Genomic DNA, 15,108 nt, shown 5'->3' with positions numbered 1-15,108 from the left:
GACGATTCAAAAGCAACAGCCATGGTACGAGCCAATCAAATACGAGATACTATGTGCTCCTCTTAAAACTGTCCGGAGAAACATAAACCTTCAATAGGAACTATTGCGACACCTCACCAAAATTAAATACATTTTAGTATTAGTCCAAATATTTTACCTTGACGAAAGTAACATTGTTCCTTCTTATTATTTATAATGAAGATAATGCTTTCAGGAAAGGTAATTAATGTGTAAATATATCCACACAGCCGAAGCCCTAACAACATAGAAGAACCCAGGGAATATAGGGGGTTTGGAATCAGCCCCTCCTAACAAGTTATTTTCTATTTGTATTTTAAGATGGGCTTATTTGTTTTATTATGATTGATTTGCTTCTCTCTTTTTGGTGAAGTAACAAAGTGGTTACAGATACACATACTTCTGTGGTTACAGAACAGGCGCATTTTTTTTTACCCGGAAGTACTCAGCTGTGACCCTCAATGTTCATAGTTTGACCAGAGATATTAGAAAGGGTGAGCAGCACGTTTGGATGCAAAAATGCTCGCTCTTCGAAACTGCCGGACAGGTCTACTAAATCTTTCGCAAACGGGAGTGAAACGTCAAATTGCAGGTGATTTACCTTGGATATACCTTCCTGTGTTATTCTTTGTTAGGGCTTCTGGTGTGTGGAGGACATTAACTTGCTAGCTATCGCTAGGCTAAATGCTGTTTAGTAAGGAAGTCATAGGGGAACTTCACCACAACATTAGCTGTGTACTCTCAAATTCTACCAACCACGCCCCTGAATACCTTGAAATTATGATACGTTTATAGTTAATAATGATATAGTGAATTAGTCTCGGGGTTTGGAAACGACGAATCATTCTCTTGCAGGAATTGTGATTGTCTTTTAAGGCTTGCCATTTGTCTGAAGGCTTTTATCAACAAGATTGCTATTAATGTTATCATGTATTCTGTGATTAACAACAGCGCAAGCCCCCCGAACTTTATCTGTTGCTCCCGATGAAGCCCACACAGACATGGTAATGCACACATGTCTGCATATGTTCACACATGTCTGCATATGTCCACAACTGTAAAAAATCGCTAAGTCTGTACATGTGTTTCATCAGTAATTTAATCTGTATGCTGCTATACTTTCACCAGCCCATCAAAATGGAAAACCCATTTAAGGAGCCCAAGAAAGGATGCATTCTGTGCAGCAACAACGTAAAAGTAGATTACAAAAACATTCAGGTTTGTCTTATCCATTCTTGCTTCTTTGGCATAGGGCATATATGGAAATTCTGTCCATATGACTATTCTCAACGATTTACATACGTAAACATCTCTTTGCAGCTGCTCTCCCAGTTCATATCACCACACACAGGGCGAATTTATGGCAGACACATAACAGGTAAGTCCCATAAAAAAGATTTATTTTAAACCTTGGCTCACATATGTGACAACTCGTATATTGGGAACTAGATGCATTCAAGTTGCTTTTTAATCAAGCCTTTAGGCAGGCAATAATTGGGCAGGGGAGTGGTCCAACTAGTGATGGGCAGATGAAGCTTTGGCGAAGCATTGAACCATTAGGCACATTGCTTCAAAAATCGGTTCATTACTTGAAGCTTCAGTAACAGCGACCTCTCTTGGTGAAGTGCCAAGGTTGCAACTAAATGAACCCAGCTAGACAGTGGCAGGAGGTATTAAGACAATGACAATCTAGTGTACAGTGCACGCACCAAATCCCCCCCCCCCCCCCCCCCCCCACACACTATGTTTGTGTGTGTGTTTGTACACACATGCACCCGTAAACAAAGATTGTGATATATAAATATATTTTTGCGAATAAAGATTAATTATTTTTTGTATATTGTGTTATTGGGGAGAGTGCTTGGGGAAAGGATGTGCTTGGGGATTCGGATGTGCTGGGAAAATATGGCACAGGTTGGGTGTGCTTGTGTAACAACAAGTTATGGTCGATAGGGAACAGTCAGGGAAGTTTTTATGCTTTGAAGGCGCCTCTATTCGGACTCTTGCTAGTTGGTGGCGGTACCTGACTGGTCCGTGTGATGCGCTATGAACCACTCAGCTGGTTCATTCAAAGAATGAAGCAGTTGCTGGTTCGCACGTCATATGTCACGTGATTTTTCCGTACCAAAGCAACCTTCGAAGCAGTGGTTTGATGGTTGGTGTAGTTTATGGTTTGAATCACGGTTTCGGCGCTTCAGTGTCAGACTGCCATCACTAGGTCCAACTCTGCCCTGGTCATGGGGTAAATAGTCCATCATTGCCCATCTCATAGCACGTTGGAAAACATTCACATTGGACTTTCCATTGAACATTATCAACACTATTGCATGAATACTTATTTAACAATTCACAAATACTTTCTTTTAAAGCCATTGCCCTTTTATTTCCAGCACTGTGTGGGAAGAGACAGAAGGAAATCTCCAAAGCCATAAAGAGAGCACATTCAATGGGTGAGAAGGCTTTTTAATCATGTGTGATATTCTGATCCTTATGCAGTAATGCTTTCCTTAATTGTAACTCCGCATCATAGTAGCATAATGACAGAAGACACTCTTTCCTCGTAAAGGTTTCATGTCCGTGACGTTAAAAGACCCCCAATTTATGAAGGACCCCAACATCTGTGACGTCAAACATCTGGAGTAACGTCTTCCATTTCTGAAGCTTCTAAATGGACAAACACTGTATGAGGATTGAACAAACATTGTATTCAAATTATGACCATAAGTCCCTTCCTGTTTTTGTTTCTGCTCAGCCTGTGAAGGCACTGTTTTGCTTAATTATCTTTTCACAATTGCCAGTTATTGAAATTTACATTAAATTTCTGTCCTGATTATGTCTATATGCTGTTATTAATTATTCAACAGTTAAACATAGTTACTTTCAACAAAAGCTGGACATTGGATTGAGATTTATTTCCCAAATTAAACAGAACTCAAGCAAAATGACAGAGAAGTGTATTTTAGTAGAAAACTGCAATGGATATTAAACCAAACATTGAAAGATGAACAGGTTTTCTGGGACTTGCATAATTGCCCCATACTGTCAATATTGATGTAAGCTTAATTATCACAAATTATTAAAATGTTGTTTGTGTTATACCTGAACACTGACTGTTTTATTTTTATTTTAAGAAAGCTTAGCAAGAAATATCAATAATGAATTTTACATTCTGTTGCATCTGGAGTGTGTTAAAGTGTAAGTAAACAATTAAATGTGTAACTAAATTTGTATAAATATTGGCATTTTATTGGTTGAAAATGGCTCAACACGGCATCTACTGTTTAGAATCATCCAAGGCTAATGCCGATGTAGTTTCAACCAGTTGGTTCATGTCTACGTCATGTAAGAGAATGTACAGGAAGATGTTAAGACCTGCTGGGCATTGCTGCCTGTCACACCTCCTCCGGTGCCCATGTGTCAGCTGCAGGGTCATCAGCCAGAAACCACCATTCACCAACGTTTCACTCCTTTAATTCTGGAACGTCTCCTGGTGGCGGAGCAGTGACAGGGACGTCTCCGTGTCACCCCCTGCAGCTGATAGTTGTTCTCCCCTGCGTCTGTTGTCTGGGGTTAGGTGTTCTTCCCCCAACACCTATCCTTCCTCCTCAGCCAGAGCCAAAAGCTCCCTTTCTCAGCCTCCTGTCTACTTCATGTAAGAGATGGACTCTCAGTCTAGTAAACTCTCAGCATCTGTCAGCCCCTTGCCCACTTTAGCTTTTTCCAATATCATGCAGTGGGTTAAGGCTCAGACCTGGGGGAATACTCAGACTTGTTCCAGAAACCAGTAAATCAGGTTCAGTTGCCATGTCATCAAAACTGGTCCATCTTTGTCTTCTTTTTTTTCTTCAACAGTTAACACTTCAAAATAGTATTTGGTTAAAAATAAAATCCAAGAAATCTGAGTTCAAGTCGGCCCTCAGCCAACTGGATATTCAGACAGAACCCAACAGTGACCCACTATCCTCCTCGGACACCCGTCTTTGACTCTGGGGTATTCCACGTACGTGGTTTACTGTTTTACCTGATTAAGTTAACTCTGAGTAAGTGGTAAACCTCCTTATAGAAGAGCCCAATGGCTGTGTTTTTCTAGGAGAATGAAACCATTGGGCACTTCTGTTAGGAGGTTAACCACTTACACTTTCAGTGGTTGGAGAATTTGCTATAGTTGGAGATTAGGCAGTAGATTTTTATAGTTTGGTGTTGTTGGTAGTATAGATTATTTGTGATAAGAGTTATGGAGCCAGTTAGGAAGAGAAATACCTTGATCCAGTTGCACAAAGCACTTTCTCCCCCTTTTCAGTGCCCTGCACTGACCAGTTGTCCTAAAGCACTCATTGGTTTTACAAAAGTAGGCTACTGATCAGTATTCTAAAAGCTCTATTCCAACAGCATAGGCCCAATTTACACACAGGTTTTCGCGATGTCGGCGACATCTTCGCGACATCTGCACGTAGATGTCGGGGCGCATTTACACACACCGCAGGAAGTTTCTCAGTTTGCCTCTGTTTCTTTTTGAGATCAGTGGTTTACACGCACTTTGAAGATGTCGGGGACTCCCGATGGGCTGTCGGGCGAATGGTACGGGGCTGTCGGCTGAAATTCGGCCGACATCGACACACCGACAGTTAAATTTGCGTTTAGACGCTGAAAAAAGCTGTCGGTGAGAGCAAAGATAATTAACAGGCGTTTTTATCTAAAGCATCGTTTAAAATTCTCTTTGTTCAGGATTCGAAACAGATTGTCCTTCGAGACGACGTCACTTACCGTTGTGCCACCATACAATCCTAAAATTGTAGGTCAAACTATTATTAGAAGAAAGAATAGAAAAATAAAGCCTTTATTGTCATTGTATTTGCCTACAATACATTTGAGTTAATGGAGATACGTTTTTTTTTTTTTTTTTACCATACGTCTGTGTGCATGTTATTTAAGCAGGCCTTGCGCACTACAACAAATTTAACAAATTCACTGTCCCGAGAAAATCTTTCTTACACTGTATTTTTATTGACCAGCAGGTGTCACAAGAGAGCGAACATCGCTTCGAGTAGTGAACCTTTTTAGATGCGTCCGGCATCTCTATAAGAGGGTCGGTCTGTCGGTCGGTCGGTCGGTCGGTCGGTCTGAAACGCCTGTCTGAAACGCATTCTTTCAATTGTAATTCCCTCCTGTGTCCACAAGGTGGCAGAGTTGAGTTGACGCATCTTGTTGTCCGCTCGGACTTGTTTCAACACGTCTGGCTGGAAACCTTCAAAGGTTTATGAAGCTTCATTTTGCCATCACTACCTAAAGGTTCTTTATAGTATAATGTATTTAATGCATTAATAACAGGTATGACAAGGGCCTTAACTGTAGGGGCTGCAGCAGTGGCTCTTGGAGGCCAGTAGCCTGCCCCCTTAAACCATAGACATATATAGATATATACATATTTCTATGCCTAAGTGAAGAACTGGTATTCAAGAGAGTGCCTAATGCTAAAAACGGTAAACTATCACCATCATGGTGGGTATTATTTGTGGGAAAAATAGTAACAATCTATTAAAAAAATGATATGCGTAACTTACATACACTATAGAAACTATTAAAAAAACGATTCAACAAAATGAATATGTTCTTATTTTCTTTGGTATTTTAGAATCAACTTAGACATAATATGTTTTTGGGCCCCAAAGAACTGCGGGCCCAGGTTAGACCACACCGGTTGCACCCCCTACAATTAATGCCTGTTCCAAACTGTTCTAAATATAATAAAATATCTTATACTACAAGGAACTTTTAAGGGGAATCTGCATGAAAAATCGGTTGAATAACAGTGTTATAATGAGACTCAAGCAGTTAAATAATGTTTGTAAAAACAGCAGGATTTGTTTTACAGTGTAGCATAGCATTGATGTAAATAAAGCTAAAGTTCAATGTTGAATATACAGGCTTAAAATGTTATATTTACTGAACAAACTTGTCCAATATGACATAACAGTGATGTAAATATTGCTCAAATCTAATGTGGAACATACAGGTTTAAAATGGTAAATAAATGGCGCTCCGTAAAGACATTTACAGGTGGATGTATTTTTAACAGGATTGTTCTGGCAGCTGCTGTACATGCCTTGTGCCGTAACCTTGTGTGATGTGACAAGCTTGTTGTTGTTGTTAATGTTAATAAATGCAACTCCGGAGTCCTGAGGTAACTTGAGTGAATTTTGACCAAAACACCTCCTGTAATATATATATTGGAAAACTAAGCCATTATTTTGGCATTTAAACAAGAGGTCTAACAAAACAATAAATAATACCAAAACTAATTGAAAATGTTGTGTAGTTGTATGCCTTCCCCCAGGCTGGCTACCGATTTGGCGTATTTTTACTCTATTGACTTGAGTGTTGTTTTGTGTTTCTCAGCAAAACACTGTGAAGCAAAATAATAGTAGCATTTTATTTAATTCAACATATCAGAGGATGTCCATATGGTAATTCATACATTTTCTTTCAGAACAAGCAGAGTACTAGACTAAATATAACTTGAACTGTTACCGTGTTCAACCTTTAACAAAGGTTCTGTGAATTAGAATACATTCAGAATACACTTCTCATACCAGATAAAACAGAATTCATATGGCTCCATCCAAATCTATAACATATCTCGGCATCATATTTGCAAGTAGAATTTCTAAAAAATTACCACAATGCAAGGACAGTCATGAGAGATGGCCAACCATGTGTGCCCATGTGAACAGCAAGTACCTTGCAGTAAGTAAGGGATAACGGCCTCCGAGCTGTGCAGTTCTACAAAGTTAATGGATGCTGCGGGGCAAAGAACTCCACGACGCGCGCAACTTATTGTACACCCCATTAGCCAATCAGAAAACAGTATTTCGTTCCAGAGGGAGATAAGTACAAATACAACACAAGATCAGACTTTCACAAAGACTCTTCTGTGCGGTTTCTGATGAGCAAGTATAAAAACATTAATGAGCGTATGTGGTCTTTTGGAACATTTTGGAACATTCTTGAAAATATTTACATGCTTGTGTGCGCGCTAGTGAGTATATTTACATGCCTGTGTGAGCGTGATATAGAATAGACAGAATGCAGAATGTTTTCTTCTTCCCTCAGACGATAAAAAGGATGTGTCCAGAAAAGAAACTCTCTGAGAGAAGTCCAGATCCCCCTTGGGTGGCCTCCAGCCACACCTGATCCCCCTGCCCCAGCTGCACCACAGTGTCCCCAGTGTAGTTGATCCGACCGTCCACGTAGGAGGAGAAGGCGGTCATCACCACCGACCCGTTTCGCATCAGCTGCACGCTGCCCACGGTCTGGACCGCCGTGCAGAAGAACTCAAACTGGTAGACGCCAGACGCCTGGCTAGTGAACCGGCCTGTTTCTGTGCTGTAGTGGTTCTGGCCGTTGTAGGTGACCCGGCGGAAGCGGAGGACTCTGCTGGAGGAGGGGATGGAGCCCCCGAGGCTGACGGAGAAAGCAGAATGGGGCTGCTGGCTGCTGCTGCCGGGGGGCCCGGGGGGACCCCTTAGACCCGGGGACCCTGAGGGACCTGCAGAGTAACACAGGTACAGGTCAATATCAAGTTCAAGTGTTTTTATTTGTCACATACAATAAATTGAAGTGAAATGTAATAGGGTATATGCTCCACACTGTGCAAAAATAAATAAAATATAAAATTAATTAATTTATGAAGATAAAGTTAAAAATGTAAATAAAATACAATTTTAAAATAACTCTAATAAAAAATAAGTAAATAATATCACAGCTGAACATTCAGTACGGTTGAAGATGGTCAGATTAAGCAAACCAGAAAACGTCACAAAAGCACCTGGATACCATTCTTCCTGAAGCAATATGTGATTGAATCAATGGTTATGTCTACATTACCTCGTTCCCCTGGTGCTCCGCGTGGTCCTGGAGGCCCTGGGATAGGCTCTGTGTCTGGATCTGCAGAAATTATGAACATGGTCATAACATTGACATTATCCTTTATCTAATCTATCAATCTGTAATCTGGCACTAAATCAATAATTCAAGATGTTGATTATCAAAAGAAAGTGGCCTGTTACGATGTGATTTCATAATCTGTGCAAATATAACATGCATAAATAAATCCTCGCTAACCTCATTTCCATCGTTGACAATGTGATTATCAACCTTTCCTGGAGTGTCAAAAGAGCCATATGTCAACTAACAATGTGGCTACTGATCACAGTCATGTTTGTCCTTCTCCATTTGGCTCATTATTAAATGATTACAGAAGGAACAGCAGAAGTACCAGGGAGAAGGCATGCAGTGATTGGATTCCTAATTAAAAAAGATCTGTTGTGTGTGTTTGTGAGGGACTATACACACACAAAACTGTGTGGTTCATCTCTAATGTCCACTCACCTGTCTCTAACCATGGACGGAGGTCGAATGGGGTGATGTCATCACATTTGGTGTAGCCTGAACCTCGGGGTCTAAAGACGAAGGGGTTGCTAGGCACATCTCCAATGCCTGTGTTATCACAGATGATGCGGGCCAGGGAGACAGAGGCCAGCGAGGTCTTCTGTGCCCTTGTGAACACCCCATGGTTCTGCCACCACAGCCTGAAGACACATAGGAGAGTCACTTAGTGATGTGGCATTTACAGTGCAATCCCTCTGGATTAATACAGTAATAATAAAATAATAATAATAATTCATTTTATTTGTTGAGCACTCTTCATTCAAGCAGAATCTCAGAGTGCTAAAGGACAAAAGGACAGTTTAAGAAAATGTATACATTTAAAAAAAAGTAGGAAATGCCTGTGAATTAAAAGGTTTTTAGGCCAGTCTTAAAAAAGTCTAGTGTCTGTGTTGCCCTTAAGTGGTCCGGGAGGCTGTTCCACAGTATCCATCTATCTATTAAAGATAATATAAATAATAATAATAATAATAATAATAATTTAAACTTATACAGCGCTTTTCTAGGTACCCAAAGACACTTGATGGTGTCATGCAAATGTGGTCCCTGTAAAGTTCTTGAATGAATGTCTGACACAATAAAGTAATTTTTGGACTCTTTATAAACTTGTTGCAATCATTTACATGTTCCGTTCATGTACTCCATTTTCTTTCTGAATCCCTTGCTTCTTCTCTTATATTAACGTGAAGAATGAAAACTGAAAGCGCCCCCTTCTGGATTGAATGAAACATTGACATGGATAAAACCTATAACCATCACATTTTATAAATCATAAACATTACAGTCCCAAGCACAGAATTCCCTCTCTATCTCACCTGTCCCCGTCGCGGACATTCTGAAACTGTTTGGCAATGAGGCAGGCGAAAAGGGGTCCCACACGGCCACCGGGGACAAAAGGCTCGGCCACGCCGCCGAGCCAAATGTCAATGTTGTCAGGAGATCCATACAGCTCCAGGAGCCGACGGGCCAGGTCTGGGTTATTCAACACCTGAGCCAGCTCTGCCTGTGTCTTAGGAGTGGAGAGACCACAGAACCGGCGCCATGTGTTATAGCCTGGAGTGGAGAGGTGAAAGTGAGGGACACTGAGTTACAGTACTTTTGTACTAGTTAAGCACAAAATGTCTGTAATATCTCTACAACACAGTAAAGTTACACAGCAAAAACGCCAGTGTTGATTTAACACCCACAGTGTTAAATTTAACACCAAGAAAGTGTCTATCTGTGTCCACACTAGCTGGTGTTAAAGTAACATTTTTGAAAGTGTTAAAGGATTAACACCCATTTTTTTGTTAACTTAACACCCCATATTGTCAAAAATGTAACACTGCACAACACTCCCCAGTGTAGTATTTACACATATAATGTTTAGCGCAGTACCAGGTAGGGCGTGGTCTCGGCCTCGCTGGAGGTTAAGGGAGGCCAGGTCCAAAGCCAGGCGACTGGTAAACTTGAAGAGCTTCTCCCGAATGGCATCCACCATCATGTGGTCCTGGGTATTTAGCTTAGCCGGGCTCCCTACCAGGCCCCGGATCAGAGGATCAACACCACCTGTAGGGGGAGGGGAGAAGGGTTGAGGGTATTTTAATGCTCTGGATATCAGCAGAGGTTTTTTCACAGCAGACTATACATGGCTGGAGATGTAGAGCTTTAACAGACTGTGACAGGTAAATGGTTCCAATGAAATATTACATTTCTGAGGCCAATATTATTGACAGTGATGATTTAATAAGATCTCAGATCTAACCCTTTCAAATATCAGATCTCCAATATATGAGGGTGCAGTTTGTAATGGTTTTAAACACTGTCATGTACTGTAGGAGGAGGCACATGCCTAAATTGAATCCATCAAGTATGATTCTACTAATGAGGAGGCTCATACTAACCTTCAAAGACCACCCTCCATGGGGTAGAGAAGGCTTTGAAGAGGGGCACGCTGGGAAACTGGGGGTGATCCTGGTAGTTATCATCCAGACGAAACATCAAAGGCTGGATGGTGTTGTGGGCAAAGCGATAGGCAGCAGTGGCAAACACGTTGGAGATGCTTGGGTCCACACTGTCGTTGTAGCCAGAGTATGTGCCCAGATAACGGTTGTGAGCCTCTGGGCCAATGATGTGCAAAAGGTAGTCACGGTACACAATGACCTGGAATAGCACAGGTGTGAATGGGTTGGATGGAGAGGCAGAGAGATAAAGAGAAATAAAGAGGAAAAGAAAGCTGTGTGAAATTTTGGAAAATTAAAAAACTTTAAAAAAAAAATTGGATGTGGGAGGAGAAGGCACATGGATGCATGGTTGGCAAACCTACCTGATGGTAGCCACCCAGGATCTTGCGGGCTTCCTGGTAGAGTGTCTCACTGCTCCAGTGGGGGTTTAGCTGCCGCAGGGCCCGGGCCAGGCGGTTGTGCTCCCGCAAGAACATAGTGTGCAGAGATGTCAGGCCAATGTTCTCATCAACACGAAAATCACCTGTACACAACCAGCAGATGGGGGAGATGGTTGTCAGGAAGCTTATAGAAATAAAACCATTCCATGAAAGGAAGGATAGCACTTGAAGGGTACGGCAAACAATATATAAGAGAAGAAAGCAGCGAGGAAGTTATTTAATTACCCGCCACAAAACAGGGTACTTCCTCAGCAGTCGTGTCATTGGTGATGTGTTTGCGTGTAGCGCACATGTTTCCCTCCACACTCGAGAAGGGCAGCAGCTCGCGGTTGCCTGACGAGTCACGGAACCTGTCGTTGACACGCAGCAGACCTCCGTCATTGGTGAGGTCGCGCAAATGACGTGCCAGGCTGTCGTCTGAGCCGTACATCTGGCCGACATCCACGTAGGCCGTCAGTGAATTGATTTGCTCACGCACATTGGCCTGTCCGCCGAACATGAAGGCAGTCTTTCCGGAGCCACAGGCTGGAGCCGAACGGAACAATGGAATGCAGCCGTCTTGGGACAGTCTGGGATCATTGCTAGGGACCTAGGGAAAAGGATGTGAAAACACATGTGTGAGAGAGACAAAGATGGAGACACAGACAGACTGAGGAAAGAAGAGGAGTCAGAGAGAGCAAGAGAAAGTGTATGTCACAAACCGGTATAGGGAAACAGGGATTGGACTGTTCACAGCTGGTGTCACAGTTCAGGCCACTACTGAAGGAGCGTATGCTGGGTGAGGTAGGCGTGAAAGTCAGGTCATGGTCATTCCACTGACCGAAGATCGTCGCCAGGTACGATAACTCATTGTCACTCTCGACGCCATTGTCAGTGGTGCTCAGGATACGGTTGGACACCTCTCTCACCTGAGAGCAGAGAGCAGAGAAAAACACGAGGGATGAACATGAACCACAGAGCGATCACATCATCAACACCACCATCATCATTAGCATTGTGGTCAAAATTACTTACAGACAACTGGAGTGGTACTGCACATTTATTAACGATATCGGGAGCATTTTTACAAGCATTACTCGTTCATGAAATGTTCAACAACAATGCCCACCTATCTATTGGGCAAACTCATCTCTTATACCTAAAACCCCTCCCTCTGACTATTACACTGTGGCCTCCATGTCTCCCCAAAGATAAGAATATTTACATAGGATCCCCTTACTTCCAAGCCCCTTAGCTCCTAAACCCATTACACAACAGGTCACACAAAACCCATGGTCAACGAAGTTACCCATTCAATTCAAGTTATAATATGGAATCCTATACTAACCTACTTAATTAAATGTGAAACATATACATTTTATCCTATAGCATTATCATTATAATCAGTAGCATAGTCATACCAGAGGGAGCAGGACGTTATTGTACAGTCTACTCCGGTCCCACCCCTTTGGCTGAGAGATGCCGTCTTCATACTCAGCTGGGAGCCATCTGGCAAAAGGCGTGTTTGACGCTCCAAGTCTTGGGTTTTTCCTGGGAATAAAAAGAGGAGCCAATAAGATACAAAGGGATACACACATGAAGAATTCTCATGTCTTTTGAGCACTGACAGTCAACACCAACACTGTGGGTCAACACCAGTAGTCTGCACAGACACTATTAGTCAACACAAGTAGTCTTCACAGACACTATTAGTCAACACAAGTAGTCTGCACAGACACTTTTAGTCAACACAAGTAGTCTGCACAGACACTATTAGTCAACACAAGTAGTCTGCAAAGATACTATTAGTCAACACAAGTAGTCTGCACAGACACTATTAGTCAACACAAGTAGTCTGCACAGACACTATTAGTCAACACAAGTAGTCTGCACAAACACTATTAGTCAACACCAGGAGTCTGCACAGTCACTATTAGTCAACACAAGTAGTCTGCACAAACACTATTGCTTAAACTATAAAGATGTTTTTAGTCTTGGGGAGATACAGGAGTGTGGCATTGATCTGCAGTGCTCACTTGTTGTTGCAGAGGCTGGAAGCAGTGCGGTACTTGTTGATTAAGGGTGTCGTTCTGCACGAGGGGGACTGGACACGGCCAGCACAGCCTGTGAGACGCCCAATGAGCTGGAGTTCGTCCTCTGTGATCAAGTCTGAAAGAGGGAGAAACGGTGAATCCTGTGGTCACCATACTTGGAAGGACTTTTTTGTGAAGATATGGATGAGTGTCAGAGAATGCAAGTGATGTTTTGCTCATGTCTGACCTGTGGCATTGATGGATCTCTTGTGAATGTGATGGGCCTTCTCGTGGATGAGCCCCAGGGCGATGTCCATGGTATCAGCGGCCCGCACTGCATTTCGGGTATCCCGTGCTGGCTGCTTCATCAGTCGCAGAATATCTGAGGGACGGATGTCCTCCCTGCGCACTCTCCTCAGACTCCTACAGGGATGGGACAAGACCCACATCCATTCATGTCAGTTTATCGACTTCAATCACACCTAGAAATCGAAAAACAGTGAAATTGTTTAAGGAATGTAGTGTACTCTACCAGAATTCTAAACTTACTCTTCACGTGAATACTTGTAGGCCTCATCCACAATCTTCTTGGCCTCGTCAATAGCTTCTATTATGAAAGGTCGACCAGGGCTTTCTGTGAATAAGGCAAATTGTTAAGTTGTTATGCACATCCATTGGTTTAAACAGCAGGGTAACAGCATTAACCAAGGTTAACTATAACCTTGTTTAAAGTCATTGATGACAGAAATTATGCAACGGAATAATACATTTCTGAATAAAAACGTTTTTTTTTTTTTTTTTTAAGGAAGCTATGCAGTATTCTTTAATATTGCTTGAATAAATAACTTACCATCTGATCCATCACACCAGCTTATCAACACGCAGAGCCCAATGGCTACCAGTAAAGTACACAGATTCATATCTGAAAAAAAGAACAGTGAGAGTGATTGGTGCATACATATCAATATGCATTCCCTATTGGCTTAATGAAAGACACTATTCTTCTTCAGCCTCCATCACATCTCAAACCCCTTCAGAGAGTTCAGTTTCAAATTAAATGACTTGGCAGTGAAAATGTAATTTAATTCCTTTTATGTATATACTGTAGCAGAAACTGAGTGTCTGTCTATAACCACTCGTCTTATCCTTATCTAGTCCTTATATTTTATATGATCTTAAGTAAAATTATATTCACAGGAATCTGTTTGGGTGAAAAAACACCTTATACCTGTGTGTATGATTTTAGTTTTTCATACTGATCTTTTTGGCGCCGTCTTTCCTTCTTAAATTGTGTCTATGAAAGATTGAGAGCGTTCTAATAAAGATTCAAAATATCTGCGATGTGCAATGAATCAAGTTTTAAATTGCCACATACAGTAGATGCAGATTGCCATGTAGCAGCTGATAACAATTCACTACTTGTTTTCATATTTACATTACATTGTTTAATGTGGCACATAGATGAGCCTGATGAAATTAAAGGCACCCAGTGCAACTTTCGAGGCTTAAAAATAACATTTCATTTCTAGTCTTTTTTTACGCGTAGTAAGTTTCAATAACTCCATACCATTACATATCGACATTCAAGGAGCAAAGATGAGACGTCGTTGTGTGGTGAGAACTGACAGAAAATCGATAACAACAACAATCGCTGCCATTTTCTTTATTTATTGGTGCATTTATTGGTTCCAGTCAATGGACAAATGGCCTCTCCCCACCGGCGATTGTTGTTGTTTACGATTTTCTATGACTAGAAATTGAATGTTTATTTTTCATTGAATGTTTATATAAAGTTGCACTGGGTGCCTTTAAAGAATGCATCTAGGACTCACATAAAAGTTTGTTTTGGGTCTTTTCCTGATTGGCTTTCAGAGCGCAAATATAATACGCTCCACTATGAATGTCTGAACAGGCATACAAACGGCTGACTTAAAACGATTCAAAGATGAAAAATGAAAACCCTAATATCTATAGCTGTGATGCTGCAACATTATGTACAGTATATCCTTGTTCATATTGACTCAAAAACACTTCAAATTCATCTCATATGAATAGCACAATCCATCACAACTGAATCTTACCTGTCCAGCCTTGAGTCTGAATCTTGTTGAATGTTGGTTGGTAAGGTTGAATGCGGAGTGTGTTCTGGGGTAAACCTCTCCATGACTTTATACAGTTTAGACCCTAGAGCCTCGCCCCCAGCAAACTTTTGAGAAGGGTTTGTCGGTGTAATGAGTAGTTCCTTCTTCC

At 41.6% G+C, this 15,108-nt stretch overlaps 2 protein-coding genes across 2 annotated transcripts; one reads left to right on the top strand and one right to left on the bottom strand.

Moving 5' to 3' along the window:
* The first annotated feature begins 474 nt into the window (after window positions 1–474).
* On the top strand, window positions 475–3,122 carry mrps18c (mitochondrial ribosomal protein S18C). The gene is made up of 6 exons (XM_080842855.1): window positions 475–610; window positions 970–1,022; window positions 1,147–1,236; window positions 1,339–1,396; window positions 2,409–2,468; window positions 2,585–3,122. Exons 1-6 carry the CDS (start codon window positions 538–540, stop codon window positions 2,659–2,661), a joined length of 411 nt encoding a protein of 136 aa, XP_080698981.1. The 5' UTR covers window positions 475–537; the 3' UTR covers window positions 2,662–3,122.
* A 4,002-nt stretch (window positions 3,123–7,124) lies between these two features.
* LOC308367607 (eosinophil peroxidase-like) lies at window positions 7,125–13,778 on the bottom strand (the record flags this gene model as incomplete). The annotated part of the gene is made up of 14 exons (XM_080841569.1): window positions 7,125–7,564; window positions 7,903–7,962; window positions 8,407–8,606; window positions 9,279–9,516; window positions 9,841–10,011; window positions 10,347–10,605; window positions 10,769–10,929; window positions 11,072–11,435; window positions 11,548–11,754; window positions 12,247–12,376; window positions 12,862–12,994; window positions 13,106–13,281; window positions 13,408–13,492; window positions 13,709–13,778. 14 exons carry the CDS (start codon window positions 13,776–13,778, stop codon window positions 7,125–7,127), a joined length of 2,694 nt encoding a protein of 897 aa, XP_080697695.1.
* Window positions 13,779–15,108: the final 1,330 nt, after the last annotated feature.

Source organism: Sprattus sprattus, assembly GCF_963457725.1.
Source record: "Sprattus sprattus genome assembly, chromosome: 7".
Lineage (NCBI taxonomy): Eukaryota > Metazoa > Chordata > Actinopteri > Clupeiformes > Clupeidae > Sprattus > Sprattus sprattus.
The sequence above is the reverse complement of the archived record's forward strand: the minus strand, read 5'-3'. Positions and strand labels throughout refer to the sequence as shown.